The sequence below is a fragment of the Amblyomma americanum genome, chromosome 3 (genome assembly GCF_052857255.1).
Source record: "Amblyomma americanum isolate KBUSLIRL-KWMA chromosome 3, ASM5285725v1, whole genome shotgun sequence".
In the NCBI taxonomy this organism is placed as follows: Eukaryota; Metazoa; Arthropoda; class Arachnida; order Ixodida; family Ixodidae; genus Amblyomma; species Amblyomma americanum.
The window spans coordinates 184,539,671-184,561,279 of record NC_135499.1 but is presented as its reverse complement, the minus strand read 5'-3'; the positions used below and the strand labels follow the sequence as shown (position 1 = coordinate 184,561,279).

Below are 21,609 nucleotides of genomic sequence, written 5' to 3'. Positions count from 1 at the left end.
TTGTGGCTAAGGTTTGGTTTGGTTTATAGGGGTTTACAGTCCCAAAGCAACTCAGGCTATGAGAGACGCCGTAGTGAAGAGCTCCGGAAATTTCGACCACCTGGGGTTCTTTAACGCGCACTGACATCGCACAGTACACGGCCCTCTAGAACTTCGCCTCCATCGAAATTCGATCGCCGCTGCCGGGATCAAACCCGCGTCTTTCGGGCCGGCAGCCGAGCGCCATAACCACTCAGCCACCGCGGCGGCTGACTTGCGGCTAAGAACACAGAAACCAGCCACTTTCAGCGTACTCAGAACATGCAAGCTGGAGGCCAAGGATACATTTCGGCATTAAAAACATAACACTTTTTCTCGAAATGAGGATAATGACATAAGTTCTTCCTTTAAAACATACTGGACAGCTGTCAAAATGCCTGATTGTTGACCCATTGTGTTACGAACCAAAGCCAGTGCTATGACCCAGAGTGACCACGCTGGCTAAATTGGCAAGAATTCTTTTTTTGTAGGCAAAAATCACAAAGCTAAGTGCAAGATTGTACTTCTGCATCAAGAAAGGGAGCACACACAAAACACACAGAACATGTCTGAACAACCGCCCTTTGAAACTCTGCCTTCAGGACACACCTGCAGGAGCAGCTGCTGCTTGTGCTGCTGCATGGCCCGGTGCTGCTGCTGCAGTTGCTGCAGCAGCATGCGCTGTTGAGGGTTGAGAGTCTCTTGGTTCGCTTGCAGGTAGCCCAGCACCTGAAATGCACAGCCACCTTAAAGAAACTTCGGCACTTTCACAACACTGTAAAATCTAAATGGAGGAGACTGCAGAAGAAGTGCACTATGTGCAGATAAGTGGAACCCGAAAAGACACCGAAACATGAGCAGTGCTGCGCACTGTGGCCCCTTTCAGCATTAAATCACAATGCTACTATGTTGCACTAGCACTTAAGAGTCAGCTTTCAACTCAAGCGACTATGTGGCACCTTTCAGCACTAAATCACAATGCTACTGTGCTACACTAGCATTTAAGAGCCAGCTTTCAGCTCAAGCGACTAAAAGTTCATCCTAGTACACCCCTGAACTTACAATATACCTGATTTACACGATTGTACGTCTACCTATATTTTTTAATTTGAAAATCTGAAGTGGAGGGGTCGACTTACAATCGAATTGAAAACATCGCACTATAAGTAAAGGCGAGACAAACGAGATATCAGGCATGCTATAGCATGGTTGCATTTTTGCTGCGTGGCTCCATAGCATCGCTCTTGGTGCTGGCCTTGAGCAGCTGCTATGTCAATGCACAGAACTGGTATCCCCTCCCTGCGCGCGCGGGCGGCATCGATAAACAGCAAACTGGCACCCCACACACGGCTGCTGACTGCGGTTGCTGATAAGAGACGGCAGCCCAATAACGCAATCGCATTCTACGGGAAGCTCAAACGTCCAACAAGTTTTTTTTTTTACTTTCAAATGCACGCTATGCGCTCAAGGGAGCGTTAATAGTTGATGGAAGGGCTGCTGTTCCAATCGATGCGGCACCCCCACTAGGAACGGCAGCGGTGCCGGGGAGTGTCGGTAGCCGACGGAAGAGCCGACGCCATTCACGCATAGTTTCTCTTTGGCTCTGACGCATTTGACTACTGCCGGCTGCGTTTCAAAATTTTTTAATCTAGTGCTTCATCAGTCATCATTTGTGCTCCAGGTCCGACAAGCGACCGGCACTCGTTCGCAGCTACATTCAAGATGGCTGCCATTCATTACGCCAAAGAAACGAACAGCTGCCCGCTGGGCCGCAAGTTCGACGTTTGCAACGGGTGATACAGGTGTGGCAGCTGCAGCGAGGCAAAATTTTTAACTGTTCCACACGATGTCGTGATATGGCTGTTTGCTAAGTGTGGGATTTCGCTGGACGACGACGTTAGAACGACGTGCTGTCGGACCGCAGCAGTTATCACGACGGCAGCGCTAGCGAGGACGATGGCGCAAGTGTGGACGAGTAGTCCAGAGACTAATACATTTTCATTTTGGAATGTGCCCATGGGCACACCTGCACGTGGCAGCCGATAGCGGCTGGCGATAAACGGCGGCCACTGGATAATGCTATTGCGTTCAGCTAGTCAAGGCTAAGCTTAAACAACGTCGGAAGTTTTTTTTTTATTTTTTGAAAATGTGATTTGGGGGGTTGACTTACAATCATGTAAATACGGTATTAAAAAAATTAACTAACAGTATCACTAGCCCCAGCTGCAAAATGCACACGCGAGTCAAGTACATAAGTAGCAAGGGCACAGAGAATGCCAGCTAGAGGTGGCAATGGCAACTGTAGGGTAGCAAGAATAAGGCAAAATTTTATATTAAAATATTGAAAAGGAGTTCAGGATAATTTTAACATACATTTTCAATGTTGACACTCACTTTTTACTTGGTGTCAGCAAAAAAAGACTGCTTCGCCCTGGTGAAATCTGCCTCATTTTATATTCCAAGAGTAGTAGCACTGGCGGACAATGGACATGGAATAGACAACTACGCTGTCCTTGTCCGACGGACAGCACAGTAGTGTCTACTCCTTGTCCCCCGTCAGCAAGTGCTGCTATTCTCAGAATGATTGTAACCAACCAACTCGCCCAGCAACATACTTTGCTTTTATATTCCATCTAACTACTTTTGAGGTTGAAGCTATAAGTGCAAGGCAATGGCTTCTAGACCTGTGTGAATGACTCATGAGTGCATGAATACAGCAAAGCTGTAGGCGGCCGCTGCCTCGCGCTCACTGTTTCTCTACCATTGTGAACAGAATGTGCAAATTAAGACAATTTCAAACATGAAATCATGGCCTGTCAACTATAAACAAGACTACCTGTTTTCAATTATGCAGTATTCAAACTGCCACCACAAGCTCAATATTATAACTTCATTTTGTTGCAGAATCACAGAGCACCACCCACATCATAGTTCTTGTAAACATCTCACCAAGGTTGCTCTGGAAAAAATGGCGCTCCTCAAACTTTGGCTTTCTTAATACAGCAAGAGGGTATGCAGACTGCACAGTTATCCAGCAGGAAATGCTCACCTGCAGCTGCTGCTGGCTTAGGTAAAAGGGTGGTGGCGGACACGTGGGGACGGCCGGACGGTGGTCAGTCCCCACTTCACTGGTGCCGGGAGTCATGGCTCGAGGCGAGCCCGAGGCCACCTTCAGCTTCTTGGCACTGTTGCCATCCACTTGGTCAGGGTAACCAGTGCGCTGTTGCGGTGCCGAGCCAGCGGGGCTTCGGTTTTGCTGGTTGTTTTGCCTGCCCAAGAGCACGGGAAGTCAGCGGGGTCAATTTGGGAAAAAATGTGACCTGATGATGTCCTAGTTGAAATCAAGAAGAGGCAATGGAAAGGGCATGTAATACAGAGAACAAATACAAAGGTGGTCCCTTAGGGTAACAGACTGGATTCCACAGGAAGGTAAATGCAGCAGAGAGGTGGCTGAGAGACAAGTGGGCAAGATGAGGTTAGGAAATCTGCGGGGATAAGGGCGCACGACAAAGTCAGCTGCAGGTCGGTGGTGGTAAACAATTATTATTTATAAGGAGGTGTTTGGGCCCATGCCCTATGGCCCAGGTCCTCACAAATCTAGGTGGAGCTCCTATTTCTGAGCCCCATGGTGTCTAGCACCGCTCGCGCCCTGGCGACCAAGGTCCGTTGGGACTGCAGGTCATGGCAGCTGAGCAGCGCCGCCTCCCAGGCCTCCCTAGAATGGTGGGAGATCAAGGAATGGGAATGGTAGAGATTGGAAGGGCAGGCCCAGACCATATGGAAAACGTCCGAGAACGTCGCTCCGCACAGCCTGCAGCCACCATGGGAGAGTCCTCTCTCCTGATGTGGACACAGCTGAGCTGATGATGATGAAGATGACAACCCTATTGTCTTGTCAGCCTGGCTGAGTGACCTACCTGGAGGCCATCTCCTGGGAGATTGGAATGTTCCAGGCATCCTCAATGCATGGCAGCTGCCGGGGCTTCTGCACACTCGCCGGGGGTGCGGCGCTCAGCTGAGTCTGCAGGAACTTGACCCGGCTGGCCAGACTGCTAGAGGAAGAGGAGCTGCCGTGCATGGCGTTGAGGTAGCACTTGAGAGCATCCTGCGGTTGGCTGCAGTTCTCGTACAGCACGCCCAGATTGGTCCAGGCAGGGCTGTGTGCCTTGTCCAACTGCACGGCGCATATATACGCCTGCAGCGCGTCCATCGGCTGGCTCTGCTGCTGGTAGAGTACTCTGCATATCACACACATGGCCCATGAAGCCACCAAGCAAGCATGAACACATGCGACCTAGCATTTAAGCACCATTGCACAGTACAGCCTTTGAACTTCAGGCTTGCAATACACTAGCCAGTCCTTTTTTAAACAAATGAGCCACATCAAGAGAAAAGCAATAACAGTGGAAAGCATGTGTGTGCCAAATTTCAAGAGTGCTGCAGCTATATACACCAAGAGGCACTTTTCTGCACCCTGAAGAAACAAGATTCCATTCACTCCCCGTATCCACCATGTTATCTCGCATCAGCTTCATGGTATATAAGTGAGCATGATAAGGTCAGGAGCAAATTACCACAAATCTTCCTGAGGTGAAAGGTTTTAACCAGCATACCCCAACTAGGGAAACCTTGGCACTGAACAATTGTTAAGTCTGCACGGATCTTCTTAACAGAAGTCAACAAGATTCCCACCACTGTTATCTCCAACCTCAACCCTATAACAATTGTCACCGAGTAGTTGACTATCAGCAAACGCACCCTATGGAGCACCAGGTGTCTGCGTTGGCCTCCGCCTTGTCCACCGAGTTGCGGTACGAGATGAAGGCATCATGCACCTTGCCGATGCTTGCAAAGCAGCGCCCAAGAAAGTAGAGTGACTGGCCACTCGATGGGTCAGCCTCGATTGATTTCTGGAGGCAGTGCAATGCGTATGCCTGGCGTTGTGGTTTCTCCCCCAGTGTCTCTAGGGTGTGGTGCATCCAACCTGCATAGAGCCCAGCAGCACAGGCATCTCAGTGGCATAACAGGCTTACGCTCACACAAACACAGCTAACCCAAGTCTCAAGAGCTTCTTGCAATTACAAATGCATGCATTCCAATCAAATCTCTTTACACTTTTGCAATATTAGCCTGTTTAGACTGCCCAAAAAACATGTGTCGTAAATAAAGCCTTGTATGCGGAGGCAGCATATGCTCCAGCAGGCTTGAAAAAAAATTGTCCTCGCTAGGTAGTCCAGCATAGCTAGGGCTTACTTTCACAAGGGTGAATAGAAATGATCTAATGATGGAGACACAATGTATGCAGCCCATTCCTTTACAGAAAAAATAGTGATATGCACCTGCACTACTGCACTAGGTAGCAGACAACTCCAATGCAGGGTTCGTACAGAATATTTGGCCTGAAATTTAGGAATATTTCAGCAATAAAGAAGGGCAATTATCAAGGAAGGCAAGAAATCTTATGGGTAACACAGGTTAGGAACCCTTCCGAGCCCCTGCTTAGCTCCGATTTCCCTTGCCATGAACACATTCTCTGCTTCCTTTTCCCTGGCCTTTAGGCTGAAACTGTTAGCCTTGACAAGGAGAGATGTCATTCTTAATCTCATCATCCTCGAAGAGACCATCTATTGACTCCCACAAAGATTTGAGCATCTTTTGCAGTTTTGCCCTTTTTCTTTTTCAGACAAGTTCTCAAGCTCCAGTGCTTTCCTTTTCTGACTTGCTGCTGCATCCTCTCGATCACATGCAGGAATTCCAGGAGATTCTTTCTCAGCACCCTTGAAATTTCCAATAGCATTACTACTTCTGCATGTTGCTGACCTAGAGATATGCTACGAGCTTTTCAGGTGACTTTTCAGTGACTGTTATCACACCAATAGTCTTCTGGCACAGCACGCGATTCACCTTACGCGGATTTGTTCAAGTCTGCTCTTACTCGCCCACCATAATCCACATGCTTAAGCCATGCAGGCTGGAACTTGCATTTTCCACCGAGCATGGCATTCTAATTCGCACCACAGAGCACAAAGCACAAATGCAAAATGGTGCCTCAACATTGACTGCACTGAATAAATTCAATGACAGAGTGATTGGCATTGAAAGAGAGTGCCTCTCATACAGAACACTGGGAGACAGGGAGAGGACCAGAAAAACAAGCACCCCGCTGCCCAAATTATTCTCAAGGAAACCAAGTGCTCTCGATGGGTTATGCTGCAAGACCCTTTTATTTATAATAGTTTGTTTGTACGGGATGAGGACAGTTTAGGGAAACAAGAAAACACATACAGGAAAAAGAGAGAAGTGGGCCAGACGAGCAGAAAGCGCGTCTTGGATTTATAGCCCTTTAGAAAGAAAGAGAGAAAGCTGGCCATTGTCATTTTAAGGTTTTGCCCATCCTCTCCTTGTCTTCCATTGTTCCTGCTGAACGGCACTCCTAGTCGCCATGTAGCCTTGCTTTTTAGGGTTAAACCAGATCAATACAAAATTTTCAAAGAATTCGAGGATTACATAAAAATTTAAAAGCTTCAAGGGCCCTTGAAAAGTTTTTTTTTTTTTTTTGAAAATCAAGGTATTCAAGGCTTTCAAGGGCCTGTACAAACCCTGCCCACTATCGTAAATCATATGACAAGATGACAGAAGACAACCTCACAAGTACAAAGGGTACGTACCGAGCTGCCTCAAGGTTTCAGCCCTCACTGTACGACTGAGGTCCTTCAGAGTAAGGAGCTGATCGTAGGCCTCCTTTGCCTGCTTGTACTTTCCCTGGACACAAAAGCATGCTATGCACTCAGCAACACGAACAACCGCCATGAGTGTTTTTTAGCACCAAACGTTTTTTATAGGTAGCAGCTACCTGACAGAACATGCCACCTCTTTAATAGAGTGAGGGGAATAAATGCATTAACTGAAGGTCATATATAAACTACATGTATCTTCAATTCTGGCCTTTCTTAAGTTCCATAAAACTACAAACTCTACATCCAAAATTCGTGGTGACGAGTGCAAGAAAGGTTATGGACATAATAAAAAGACATGGGCATATACTAAACTTGTATTTGCAAGCTCAACTAGCTCAGCAAGCCCAACTACTTACATGCACTACAGAGCTAAAAGCAATGCAAAAGTATGTGTAAAAATGTATTGAATATTAACTTCAGTATTCATAAAGTATTGTTCGGTAAATAACAAAGACAATACCAACCTGAACTTCCAGCACATGAGCAATGTGAAAACGTACTGCAAGAGACAGATAAGTGATAACATAAACCTGACATGAATTTTTTGCTTGAATTTTAAGAAAATGCCACAATATGCTTTTTATCTGAAAATAAACGAAGCTTTTGCCAAACAAACTTCTAACTTACAAGCAACATTCCTAGTGGCTAAGCTAGCATGCAACATTTCAATGGTGTTTACAATTTCTAGCAGAACAATCAAACAACCAGAAATGAACAATTGTTAAGAATCTCCACCTTCCTGGATTAGAACAGCAACTGGTTCACAATGTAATTAGGAGTACTGCACTACAGTGCATTCGTAACACCACGCATGCATTTACTAAAGAGAAAAAATTCCATAAAAGTTAATTAAATAGACTTCAAATGTTTGCTGCTAATAGGCAACTTGCTCCAAGCAGGTCTTCATAGGTGAACGTGAGCCCTGGGTAGCACCAGCACTCATCTGAATGCATGTGCCACAATTTAGCCACTCACTTAAGAACTAAAACTGTAATGACAACTTAAATAATATTCAGTCAAAGTGTTTTATTCAGGTAGAAATGCTTACCTAGGAGGCAGACATAAAGGCAGTAAGTGCCTGACGCAGCTTTGGCCGCTTCCCCCGACACATTACTCAACAGCAGTGTAACGATATATTAGACATTGTTTTCGACATTTCAACGATGACCCCAACAATAAAAGTAACACATCAAGACAAGATAGTGAAAATTGCCAATTAATATCGAAACATCATACAAGCTAATTAGGCATCAAGACATAACTATTTACTATAAGTAGTAATATTATCCAAATAAAGACAAAATTTTGTCTTCTGACTGGAATGATAAAGCTATACAAGTATATGCAGCCCTAAGTAACAGTTCAGCTAGGACTCACCGTCAGCTTTTGAGAATGTACTGGGCCTTGAGTCACTCTGTGCCAGCTGAAAGTGCTGGAAAATAAAAAAAACAAAAAAATGGGTCTCGGCTAACTGCGGCACATTTGCACCTCCATACCCTAGAAAAATATGGCCACTAGGAGCGTTAACAGCTGCTCCTGCTGCAGGTCAAAAGGCTCACAAGGACTTGATCAGACCAACTATGGACATATGTCCATCTGAAAAAGCAGTTTCTTGAGCCTCGACTGGTAAAAAGTGCCAACATAGTGCATGTACTAAATGACAGTGCATGCAACAGCACAAGGCAAGCATTAACAATGTAAATAATGGAACAAGAAAAAAATGGCAGTTGTATTACGACTTACCTTCAAAGAGGACTCATAATCTGCAATCACTTTGAACATCAATCCAAGGCGAAGGTGAATTTCATTGGCCCGCGGGAAACCTGGGTCGATGTACAGCACTTGGCGGAATGCTTTAATAGACCTGCACAGAACAACACAGGAAGAGCTCAATGTTAGAATTCAATTGCGAAGAATGCACACTCCATATTTTCGTTTTATAACGGCTGCACCAGTTCAATACGGCGCAGATAGCCGAAAAACAAACCAAGTTACTGGATACCGTGACAGTGCAACATGACACCAGTGAAATGACGCGACAAGCAAGACAAGCAATCGGGAAAGCTGAACAGAAGACAGCGTCGCTCGATCTGTGCCTGATAGCAGGGCGAATACCAAAGGCAGGCCACAAACTGGCGCAGACTGCGCGACTTTTAACTGTGCAGCGTGCCAAGGAGGCAAGCCCTGTTTCCGACAGCATCGAAGCGCCAATGGTCTACAGCGGAGATACGAGACACGATGCGCCGACCACCACACCATAACAGTTGGAGGTAATCAGCTACAATCAGCTGATCAGCTCCAAGCCCCGGCCCGCACCCCTCTCAAAACAAACTTCCTTCTATCGCGAACGTTACAGCAACATCACCTTCGCGCTTCGCCGCAGCGCTCGCCGGTTAGCAGGTGAAGAGCGGACCTCAGGAGGGCGAATGGTTCCCACCGCTGTCGCGAGGCTGGCTGTGCGTGCGTGGAACGGCCTCTTCCTCGGCTTCTTCGAGCTCGCGCACGCCGGTCACCACATGTTTTGCACATGTCTCGCACATGTCGCGCTCTTCTTTCCTCGCGTCCGTGTCGCAGCCGAGCAAAGTCACAAGTTACGACGAAGACTTTTTTTTTTTCGTTAAATAGCAGTTTTCAGTTTCCATTGTATTCATTTAGAGCGAAGATCGAGATCAGCGAAGCCGAGACAAAAATCCGCCTGGCGAGGCGCAGGCCGCTGAGAGCGCAGGCGTGATCCACCAGCTCTCGCCCGCTTTCTCGCCGAGTGGGAAACCACGCTGTTCGCAGCCGTCGATCGCAGCACGCTCTTCACGCACTAACCAGCACGCGTCACCGTCTGAAGCCGACAGCGTTCTTCCCTTGGCTGAGCAAACGGCGTACGAGTTTTGCAGTTAAAAAAAAATTAAATTTGTTGTGTGAAATGGAAAGCCGCAGTGATTAATTTCTCGATGGACGCCTCAACCGCGCCACGAGGGAATGGAAGAAGGAAGGAAGAAAGAGGCGCCGTAGTGGAGGGCTTCGGATGGGTTCTTAAAACGTGCGCTGACATCGCACAGCACACGGGCGCCTTGCATTTATTTCGCCTCCATCGAAACGCGGCCGGAATCGAACCCCCCGCGTCCTCGGGCGCAGCAGCGGAGGGCTCTTCTAATCATCAAGCCACCGCGATGTTGTTGTCCAGTTACTGAAGACGCGTGTTGATGCGCTCGGCCTCCAGCGTGCAGACCACGCCCACTTCATTTTCCACACACGCACGCACGCACACACAAAATCTCAGCCTTGGATAAACACACGAGCGTAGGTAAAAACAAAACTATGATGCAAGAGAACACGAATTTCGCGAGACAGTGTTACAAGGATAGCGGTTACATGCATTTAACGCACTATTTCTTGCGAAACAAGTACTTTGATCTGTAATATATATATATACGTATGCACTCGCAGTAATCTGCAGCTCTGTCAAGCGCTCTGACACCCAAAGTAATCGCAAAGTAGACGCTTCAAGCACGCGTTACACACCTGGCACCCCGACCAAGCAACACAACGCGGCAGCGACGCAATTCGCACTAAAAACACGCCAAACGTCGAAAAGCGTCGACAGATACGGAGGACATATCTACCACGCAGCCAGTAGCCGCCGAACCGGTCCAGGAGTTATCTACGTCTGGTAGCGGTACCAGACACGTGCCGACGGCACCGTGACGTCTGCATACGGAACAATCTCGATAACAATGGCGAGCGTATACACTAACCACAGGGCAACCGGTTATAGGGGCGTACGCACGCCACTTCCGGGGAACACACGAGGCGACAAGGTGTTCACGCTCTAGTAACCTTTTCCGAACTGCTGGGACAGCGCACATCCGTTGCCTCTTTCCTCACTAAGCTCGGTCGCTGCTAATTTCCACGGCAAGGATGGAGGCGGTTTCATCGATTTACGCGGAATATAGCGTACTCCCAGGAGACAACTACGCGGGCAGCAGAATGAAATAACAAATGAATGAATAAAAATAGCGCAGCAGAACTAGTAATAGAGAGTTTTAGCTGTGCGTACGCAAGTGCTTGCGTACGCAAAGAGCTACGGCGCTGCGTGCGTTACGCTGTCCGCTCCGAAGTATAGTTTTAGCTGACCGTGCCGTAGCGTCCCTCAGCCGCACGTGGCGCCATCTAGTGACAAGAAGTCAAACCACATCAACGCTCGGTTGAAGAAAATTTCATCCGTGATTACTGGTAACTACTGTGAGTGCATTGGGAGTCTATTTTGTTCCAAGAAGAAAACTATGCAAACCGAAGAAGATGCAAGATCTGGCTAAAAGTTAGAAAACTGCTTCGCCAGGTGTCGTTGCTACGAGGAAAACACACTGAATATAGTTAGGCCTAGGAGCTTGAAGATCGCCAAATTATCTGAAAAACAGGGGCTAGTTATCGCTTATACCGCTACGTGTGGGCAAGATTAGGCGAAATAAAAGCGAACCGCTACCATTTGAGCGAGCTATTGCGTCGAAGAATCCAGCGGCGACATGTATTTATTCCGAAGCGGGCGAGCAGGGCGCCGCCATCTTGTCAAAGTTAGCGTACGCAAGCCACGCAAGCGCCGCAACGCAAACTCCGCTGGCTACCGTACGCAAGGCTACCGTACGCAAGACGCAAGGCTTGCGCTTGCGTTCTGCGCATGCGCACTACCGTCCCCGCAAACTCCTCGCGTACGCTAACTCTTTGCGTACGCACAGCTAAAACTGTCTAATATCATTCAGCCGCAGCAGCAATAGTAGCAGTATGTGGTGACCCGGAAATGAAGAGGCAAGGGCTTGTCGGCTGGCATCAGCGTGGCCATTATAACTGCCGCGTGCAGATAGGGGGAGGGTAGAAGAAATGAGAGGAGGAGACGGAAAGTTCAGATGCGCCTCGCAGCGCAGATTCAGATCAGACATCCTCCTCCTCCTCCTCACTTCTAGCACGGCTCGGGTGACCAGAGCAGCTGCAAAGCATCAGTAGGTCGGGTTAGGTCGCCCTTCCGCCCTGTGGACTGACCTGCTCGCTCTCGGCCAACATTTATTTTTTATTTTTTTGTTTAAACAGAGGACTACTAACGCAGGTACGCTGGCCTCACTTCGTAGCTGTGGATACATCTCAAACACGAAAGTGGCAAGCGCGCCCCGTTACCGCGCATCAAAACCGTCCTTCGAGGTGTCCTAGCCACTACGCCGTGCTGCGCATAATAAGCTACCTGCTCGCTCCTGTACAGGGTTCGCGTACAACGCTGCGAGCTGCTCGCTGGTGCCGCGCGAATGGGCCGCCGCGGACGAAGCGAGCCCGGCGACTTGTGTGCCCTTCCAGGCGGTGCTCCGCGGAAGGTCTCTTCTCGCGGTCGGTGGTTTCAGCCCCCGCCTCGAGAGCCGCAGAAGCGGGTTTCGAACGCCAGTGCCGCCGGGTAGCCACCGGTTTTCCAATGAGTACAAGCTCACCCCCCTGGTGTACCGCTTCTCGAGGTTTGAAACGCATAGGAAAATGGGCCTTCTCCCACCCCATCTAATGCGGACCAGAAACACGTCGGGGCCACGGCGCTCTGCGGCCGAGCTGCCATATTGCGCCATTCAAACCAAATCACGATCGTCAGCATCTCTTCTCGCCACTTCTGAGACCCTCGTAAGAGACGCGTGAGGCAAGGTCGCAAGTCGGTCAGCATACACCGCGGGGGGTGGGGGTCATTGGCCCGCGACAGAAACAAGCCGCGAACTGGTGTAATTGGCCAACGACACGCGCGCCTCGGGCGGGCGAACCAGGTGGACACGCGTCGTCTGCGCGCAAGGGCGGCAGCAGGCAACGCAGCGACGACGCCGGACGAGACAGATGTCCGATCGCAGGAAGGAGGAGAAGAAGAAGCCGGGGCGGAAATCCATCATCGTTTTCGCTCCCCCCGACGGAGCAGCAAGGAATCGTGAGCGCACTCCTCGCGACACCAAACTCCGCTAGCCGAACCCCTCCCCGTCTTCCGGCCGCCCGTGAAAAGATGGAGAGAACGCGGCCGCGCTCCTCTTCCCATGCCGGCCACGTCCCCCTTGCTCCAGATGGCGGCGCGCACCCGCAGCTGGCCTCTCCTCGGCCGCCACAGCGCAGGGAAAGTAGGGGGACGGCGACACAGGCAGCCCCCCCCCCCCCCCCTTATTTTTCCACGCACGTCACGCACACGCAGTTGTCTCTTTCAAGCCGCCGTGCTTCAATTTCTTTTTTTCCTCCCGCGAAAGGGGGAGGGAGGGAGGGAGGTTGGTAATTTCGAGTGCCGCTCATACAAAGGATGTGTAGGATGCACACAAATAATGGCATTAGAGCTGGGCTCTCGATTGGATTTCACGGTGTCCCCTTGCCCTGATACAGTTAGATCAAAACGAAAGTGCCCGCTTTGCCGGGGCTTTAACTGCGTTTGATGTACCCGACCCTATAGCTGGTGCAGTGGAGCACCATAGCTGCTGCCTCCAGGCAGTCTACATGACTACGCACTCTCCGCGGAAAACAGAGAAGCGCTGAACAGCCGCGGCCCTAAGCTGCCCCGATTATCTTGCATTAACCACAAGCTCAGGGAGTCAGACAAAAGTTTATGCACTGGCAGAAAGCCGCAAAGAAATGAAAAAAAAAAATCTTCGCTGCGTTTCCTGATAAGGTGCAAGCTTTATTCTCCGAATCAGAACCACGCAAGCTACTTGCGCACCTATTTCCGAAATACAATTAGCACCGCGGGCACGACGCAAGCGATGCAGCAAGTTCTCACGAAAGATCAGTACATTCAGTTCGCATGAGAATATCGGGGACAATAACCATGCACGTGTCAAGGTCAAAGAAGGCGCATCGCTTGCAACGGTACTCAAGAGAGTATGAACGGTCTTGATGCGTCAAAGGAACGTGCTCCACGATCTTCGCAGCGTTTCTGTTCTCCCAGTCGAAAGCAGCTTTTGTGAAAACGCAGCTAATTCCTGCTGGAAGATGCCAACGAATAGCACCAAGAGCTCGCGGGGCAGCCCCGGATACTAAAAGACCATCAGTTCTATGCTCCACACGTCCCGCCATTCCCTATTCGCGATTTTCGCGGCACGTTATTAGGGAAATCTACACTGCTCCCCAATTTACGCTGCTATCTGCTTCATGGCTTACGCTACAAATTTCCTTTAGGTAACTCCTTGCGCTCTCTTAATTACAGCCTTCTTCGTTACCATCGAAGTTCCGTTCTCATAGGTGAGCACCGACAGGATACGACTATTTCATGAGGGGCAGCGGAAAGCTTCTATCATTAACTCAAGAGTGCACGGCGCAATGCAGTACAACCCCTTCTTAACCTCCAGGCGCTTCTTGCACGCGGCCCGCATCCGCGGTAACTGCTTTATCCCGCTAGATGTACGTACTCACCCACTTCGTTTCGCGGTAAATCAAACGAGGGAGCGCCTCTCGCCAATTTGCCTCTTCCAAACGCGCTCTCCGCGATAAGGCTTCCTGCTTCAAAGAGCGGCGCGCAGATTATTCAGCGGAGCGGACTGGACGGGGTTTACGAGAAGCCTCGCACGCGCCGTCCGCTTTCATCCACTTGTGGCCCGCACAGCAAATGGGAAGGAAGGGGGGGGGGGTGTCAACCGCGCCAAACGCGGTGCGCGAGGCGCGCAGGGAGCCCACTGCACCCCCCTCTCACTTTTCTAGATCCACGGTAGTGCGCACAAAGGGAACAGATATAAGAGCTCGTGTTCCAGGAAGACACCGAGCAAATCTAACCGTGGCGGCAGCGACGGCACTGTGACGCATACAGCGCCGAGCTGCAGAAAGAAGGGCAGAAAATAACGATAAAGAGAGAGACAGAAGGGGCGCGCAAGCCGGAAGAGGAGGAAACCTTTGGCTGCTGTCGCGTCGGTTCGTATAAAAAGAATGGCTCTTCGTCCCTACCCGTCTGAATGACTCACGACAGGATTCGACGCAGAGAGGGAGCGCGGGGGAGGGGGACGTAGAGCAGAGATGGTGTCCCGCCGATGGGGACCGGGCGTCCCTAGCCAGGCACCCACTAGTGCGGCGTACACGGGGCACTGCGCATCGACGCGATTCCCGCGCAAGCCGGCTCGGTCTTCCCTCCTCCCCTACTCTTTCTGCGCTGCTGCTGCTCGTGCAGGAGCTGCGATGCCGCACCAACTGGGCCATTTGCATAGTTCACTCCCCTAATCCTCGGTCCTCCAAGTTCTCACGGAGTATGCCCTTCTACTCGGTACCTTCGACTCCGCTATTAATACATGCGCAAAACTTTAAAAAAGACGCTGGGGACCAAATGAAGCTAGCCTATATCGATTGGTTACCGCGTTCTAACGAGAGACTACATTCGCAAAGGTGGCTGCCACGACGATGTGCGTAAGGCGTTGCGCCGAATGGACCTGCGGGCAGCAGAAAGAGCTCGACAGAACGCCTTTACGGAACGCAGTGCAGTCCGCGGTTCCGTCCCCGTCACGAGAAGAAACTGCCGCCAGCGGCACGCGGAGGTGTTCCGAACGACAAACACCGACGGGAAAATCGGCCGCCTCCGCCGGGTGGCGTGTCTCCGAGCAGGCCTAGACAACTAACTGCCTGCGAACACATAACATTCGTGACTGTGGTCCCGCTGGGAAACTACAGCACACCCCGTTCAAGTGGCTGCGATGAGATCGAATCGACCCGGCGAGTGAAGCCCCTCAACAGGAGCTCTATCTCGCCCCCTCCAGAACGCCGGCAAACATTTACTTAATCCCAATTTCCCCAATCCCAGCCCAGGGAAGCTGCGGTGAACATGCGCTACGCAACTTTCCTTTTCATTCATGATCCGGTCTTCCTCTCCACCGCCCCTACGTTGAGCAATTCGCGCAGAGGGCTCCTCTGCTAGGCCAGCCGGAGCACGACGCGCACTCCGCATCGCCATCTTGCCACCTAAGCCGATCGAGGGTGGGAGTTCCCAAATAGCTAGACGAACCGCCATCCTTGCTATGTGCTTGGAAGCATAGTACGCTCGCAAAGCAACTACCCCGGCGCATGCCGCCGAGAGTAAGCACACAGTGGAACAGACCCGCACAGAAGGAAATGAATGGGAGAGGGTAAAGCTACGCTGCACTGGGCCCAACTGTACCACATTACGACGAATAATAGAACTCTATACACTTCTCTATCCCTCAATCTCACCTACTTCGCAGGGTCCAAACCAATGCGTCTCTACCCCTGCAACTTCAATCTCTATCCATCTTGCCCTAACCGAGATCACTGTATTTTCCTTCGTCCTGTCGCCAATCGACACTCCCCTCCATATCCCCATCTTGCACCTGCCTCTTGGTGGGCCTAGCTGGAGTCTTCCGCACCGGGGGTCCAAGTGACCCTTGGCCCCCAGGCCGACTACTGGGCGCTTAATTTGCAGCCTGGATAAAATTTAATACTACTACATATGGAGGCTCAACTCATATGCGTCACAAGGGGTGCGGGAAGAAGAAAGGCAAACGTGGCCATGGCGGCGTGTTTCTTCCCCATTCTGCAGAATGAGGATTCGTCAAGACACAGCCGGGCTCATTTCACCAGATCGCTTGAAGTTGAAGGGGCATCGGACGACAAATTGAAGTTGGCCCATAACAGGGCCAATTCTCTTTTTGTTCTTCATCAATGATACTCTTCAGCATATACCAGTGAATGCAAAACTTTTTTGCGGACGATTGCACCGTCTATGAGGAAATCAAAAGTGCAAGCGATCACGCCCTCTACAGGTAGCTTTATCAAAAAAAAAAAAGAATCACGGTGCTCAAAATGGCAAAATAACTTGCAAAAAGCAGCCTTCAACTTTTTCATATATCATTAACAGTCAGCATTTACCGTTCGTAGAAACCTACAAATATCAAGGCATCGTCATCATATATCAGGTCTGGAATGGAACGATCGCGTTACTTACATTTAAAAGAAAGCAATGCGCAAGCTAGGTTTTTTTTTTTAAGAAGGTCCCTGTAACGGTCTACATATGAAATCAGGCTAATTATAGAACATTCACCAGGCCAATCTGGCAATACGCAGCAGTCGTATCGGATCTGTACACTCAAGCAAACATAACCAAACTTGAAAATGTTCAAAGAAAATTAGTTAGATTCATCCTTGATTCCAACAGCTGGAAAACATCACCAAGCGTTCTTTTTAGACACAGCAAACTTAGAAGCACTGCAGTGAAGGAGACGTCGCGAAAGAGTAAAATACATGCGCCTAATCTATTACGACAAGCAAAATCTAAACAGAGGCCACTACACACTGAACATGTGGTGACGCCCAACAGATCGCATCGATCTAAGCTAAAAGACTGCTTGCAGGACCGATAGTTTCAAGGATTCGTTCTTCCAGCGAACCGCTCGAGAATGGAATAGCCGGGATGCTATAGTGTGTCCAACAACACTCGAGTCTTCTTTTTATATGCTTTGCATTTTTCCTTTCCTTAAATTTTTAATCTTGCATAGTCTACCATTGTATGGGTAACCACGCAGATTTCTCCCTTTTCTTCTACGCGTGCACGTCCGCGTTTATAATGTCCGTTCAAATGGCGCTGCACATGATTGCACCGACTATTTTTCGTTACACGCCCCTTTTGTGCCTATGTTGTCTCAATGGAATGTAATAATCAATGCGCGCATCACTTTTGTACAAAGCCCGGCAAGTGCTTCAGTTGTGCAGCACCATCTTGTTCTTTTTCCCTTTTTGTTTATCACTGTTGCTTAGTGTGATACTCTGTCCAAGTATATATGCTGTCGGCGTTATGTTATCCATTTTCTTCTAATTATTGCGTTGTTAGTTCGTCTCTTGAAATGTTTATTTCATGCAGCCCCCTCTCCTGCCAAGGGCCTGTGCACAAAGGCTGGCTGTATTGAATAAATAAACAAACAAACAAACAAACAAACAAACAAACAAACTTAGTGTGTGCAGTCACGGAGTCCCCGTTGAACTCGACGTCATGCAAAGTCATCAGTATGAATGAGCGGCGGCCAAAAAAAAAGAAAAAGTTGAGTTTTCAACTCCCCACGTTTCGGCAATAACGTACACGTCTTTCGCTGTCAAACGAAAGTCGAGTGAGCCACAGAATATCAAACAATCGAATTTTTACAGAGCAATAAAATTGGATGGATTTTTGCAGTGCCTCGCACAAAGTACAGGTCGGTGAAGATAGCAAAGAAAAAAAAAAGAAACAGGATGAGAAACACACTGCAGACAGAGAGAGCGAGCCGGTGGCTCTTTTCCGCCTGTATGTCTCTCCAGGCCTTTTCGCGTTCGGTGTTTTTCTTTTTTGGGGGGGGCTATTTCTCTGACACAGCGTCCTTTATTGATTTTAAAATCCAGGAAAACGTAAATAAACCTACCGAACCCACTCGACGGCAGGGAACCAGCACGGCGGAAAAGCGCCAACATTTCAAAGACGGCCCTTGCAATCCGCGATGCAACAAGGAACTTTTCACGGCCGCAGTCGTCGACCCCACACGACCCTAACACGGTTACGTGTTAAAAACCACAGCGAGAGAGGGCTACGTCGCTAAGAGGGGAGAGGAGGTTGCAACGCGCCGCTTCGCGATTGGCACGAAAGGGCGAACGGCGAGCATCTCCGGGGCACGTATCAAGCGCCGAGCAGCGCACCCGTAGCGACGCGATAAGGCGCCGTAAAAAAATACGCGGGGAAGGCCACCGCCCACGCCTCTCGCGTACTATATAAAACGGCGGACGTACCGTCGACATTCAGATAATGCAGATCGTGGAAACAACCGGATTGCACGAACTTGCGCAATACAAAAGTCAACATCGCCTCGTCGGAAGAGACGCCACACTCGACACACACACATACATACATACGCTGGGTTATCTCGGCTCTTGGAAAGAACGGTGCAGTGTGTGTGTGTGTGTGTGTTGTGGGGGGGGGGGGGGAGATAACCAACGCGTGGAGATAGTTCATAGTTCTCCGTCTTCCACTTTGTCCTCTTCTGGGAGCCACTGCCGCTCCACTTCGCATGATAACGCGGCCACCGATACGCCGAAGCAGGTCACCACGCGTGCGGGGAACACCTTTCTCGGTACCTTTTTACGTGAGGGAGCGGGCGACCTGCCGCGAGCAAAGGTTGCGTCGCGACCACTCGCCGCCCGCACTAACGCGGGTATTGGAACCAAGCGATAAGAGAGTTCCAGGAACGGAACGCGAGCCGTCCACGAACCGGTGAAATCTCGCCATCGATTGACGAAACATGCATATCCTAAAACCGAAACTATACAGCCACAAGTATACCACCTTCTAAGGAATCACGGCACCGGTAGTATAAGGCTGCCGCGTACCGCCCGCCCCTTTCAAGGGGTTATCGCGATGCCAAAGTTGATCCAGTTCCCTCCATTCGCATCCACGCTACACCATTCGTCCACTCTCCGAAGCACTTTGAAGGAGCGACAAGTACGCTCTACTTTGTGTCAACTTTCCCTTCTGGGGCGAAGCCGCTTCCGGATCAAGAAAACCGCGAGGAAGCGTTCTATATGCGTGCGCGCCACTGCGTTACGCTGTACGTTTCGAATGGGTCCGACCACAAGTCGATTTTCGAAAGGATCTGCTACAAAGCAGCAACCAACAACCATGCAACACGTGCGCGCGCTTCAAGCTGAAAAGTTCCAATCCAAGAGCGGCAGTACACTCCGATTTGAACTCGCCCGCAGAGCACAACGGTACTGCTCTCAAAGCACAATCGAACGGCGCATGAAGAGACTTTTTTTTTTTTTGCGCGCGCGCGCGAAAACACGCGGCACGTTTTCACGTGCAAAAAAAAAAAGGAACTCCATGCGTGTCATGCTTTATGCATTTTAAAAAGAAATTAAAAAAAAGAAACTGCTAGTTCAATGGGCGCTGCACAATTGACCCGCTGGACCCATGCACGTATCTGTGTATACAGTGCACACCGCATAATCACAAGACACCCAGCAGGAAGTTCAGTGGTTATGGCGCTCGTCTGCTGACCCGAAAGACGCGAGTTCGATCCCAGCATTAATTGTTTGCAGACGCCGTTATCGTACATTATGCGGTTTGCACTAAACACGAGGGCTTCGAATGACATCAACCCCTTTGGAAGAGCTCAGCAAGCCTAATGTTTACCGGAATTGTCGACAGACTCGGCACCCCGCGTCGGAAATATTCCTTCCGTTACGGCGCGGTTTGTGTGTCCATCGAGATATGTGAGACAGGCGTCATTTCCTTTCCTTAAATTGTCCAAAGGGAAAGGCGTCGCGACGAACGGACGATGGCGTTCCGTGGACCCCTTGGCAACGCTGCAACACGCTGCCGCGTCTCGCTCTTAAAAAGCTTAAGCGTCCTGCAATTGTTTTTTAACTTTTTATTATTTTTATCGAGTTATGCCGACGCCGTTATCATACATACATTATGCGGTTTGCGCTTCACACCGGGGCTTCGAATGACGCTAACCCCTTCCAAAGAAGCTGAAAACCTAATACGTATACCGGAACGGACGGTGTTCCCACTGTATATAAAAAACTAGGAAATTAACGCAGCGCCTGGGATGCAGAAATGTTTAAAGCACTCTATACTAAAACGCTCACTAAACTTCCCTAAAATTACGGTTTCTTTCTTGCAAAATTAGTGAATTTTCGAGCGTTTTTCTTTAACCTGGCGTTTTTTTTTTTTGCTTACGACGACACGAAACTTTCTTTGGACGGTAGAGGTATACAGCTTCGCTGTAAATAAGTCAACAGTCGTTAAAATCGAAGCAAGCACAGGAAAATTATACGTTCGTTGTTCTTTATTTTACTGTGTTGCTCGTTAGAGTGGACCGTGCAAAATTCGTTGCGTAATCATTTCAATTGCCAAATATACAGTGCACGCGGCAAGCGGATGTCATACACGCGTTCCCAGCGGCATGTGGTTGCCTTTTATGGTACCTTCTGTAAAAATATTAAGTACGCCACTAATTTCCCACACTAATAAACCTCACCGCACACAAAAAAAATATATCAATCAATGATTTCGTCGTTTAAAATGACTCTTGGATTCTTTCGCACGTCTAACGCGCCTGTAGCGACTCCAGGCAGTTAAGGAGAAACCGCGAGGACAGAGAGAGGTCACTGGAGCGGCTTCCGCAAACACAGCTCTCAAAAAGCTCCCCTCGTCCCAACACTTCTCTCCCTAGCCTGGGACGCCTTAGCCCGACCATGCACACGACTCTTCAGCAGGGTGTTCGCGACACGTTTCCACGACAGGCGATAAGGAGCGCCCTCTGCCCCACCAAGGGCACAGCAGCACGAACGACGCAAGCACAGAGTCTGCACGTCAGGAACAATCGATGGAGAGGCAGCCCGCTTCTGCCGGAACACGGGCAGGTATACTGCCACACCACTGTGTGAGGTGCGTAGCAACGATGACGGACCTTTTGGCGTGTCCCCTAACAAGCCGGCATTTCGGAGAACAAATGGCAGGACGGATTTGGCCTCCCCGTTCTGCTTTCCCAGCATGATCACGGACAGACCAGCCCAGATACTTCGGGAGATATCTAGACTTCCGTCAATTTATTCAAACTCTATGCTCTGTGCAAAATATGAGGAGTTGCACGTGCAGGAATATCTATCTAATCATTATGGAATATGCAAACGGACACTACATAGTCCCGTCTATTTCCGTAGCCCGCCAGCGCTGCACATTCCCTGATGACCAACAGACACCCTATAGCAACACACCCTGCTCATATCCAAAACACAGAAGCATCGATTAAAGCGTTACAAGAAAAGAAAGTGAGCCAATATTAAGCTAATAGTAGACAAATACATGCATTGACCATAACGCTACGAAAAACCTAATTAAGGCACAACGAAA

At 49.5% G+C, this 21,609-nt stretch overlaps 1 protein-coding gene across 6 annotated transcripts in view; it reads right to left on the bottom strand.

The window, feature by feature from the left end:
* The window catches only part of Utx (Utx histone demethylase), a 105,584-nt gene that overhangs the window by 24,861 nt on the left and 59,114 nt on the right, over positions 1-21,609 (bottom strand). For all 6 annotated transcript variants that reach the window (XM_077659155.1, XM_077659156.1, XM_077659157.1 and 3 more), the window contains 8 exons: positions 8,499-8,619; positions 8,133-8,187; positions 7,220-7,254; positions 6,687-6,780; positions 4,777-5,002; positions 3,936-4,256; positions 3,068-3,287; positions 628-747 (listed from right to left, as the gene is read on the bottom strand). In XM_077659155.1, coding sequence (XP_077515281.1) covers positions 628-747; positions 3,068-3,287; positions 3,936-4,256; positions 4,777-5,002; positions 6,687-6,780; positions 7,220-7,254; positions 8,133-8,187; positions 8,499-8,619 — 1,192 coding nt within the window. The remainder of the gene's footprint in view (positions 1-627; positions 748-3,067; positions 3,288-3,935; positions 4,257-4,776; positions 5,003-6,686; positions 6,781-7,219; positions 7,255-8,132; positions 8,188-8,498; positions 8,620-21,609) is intronic.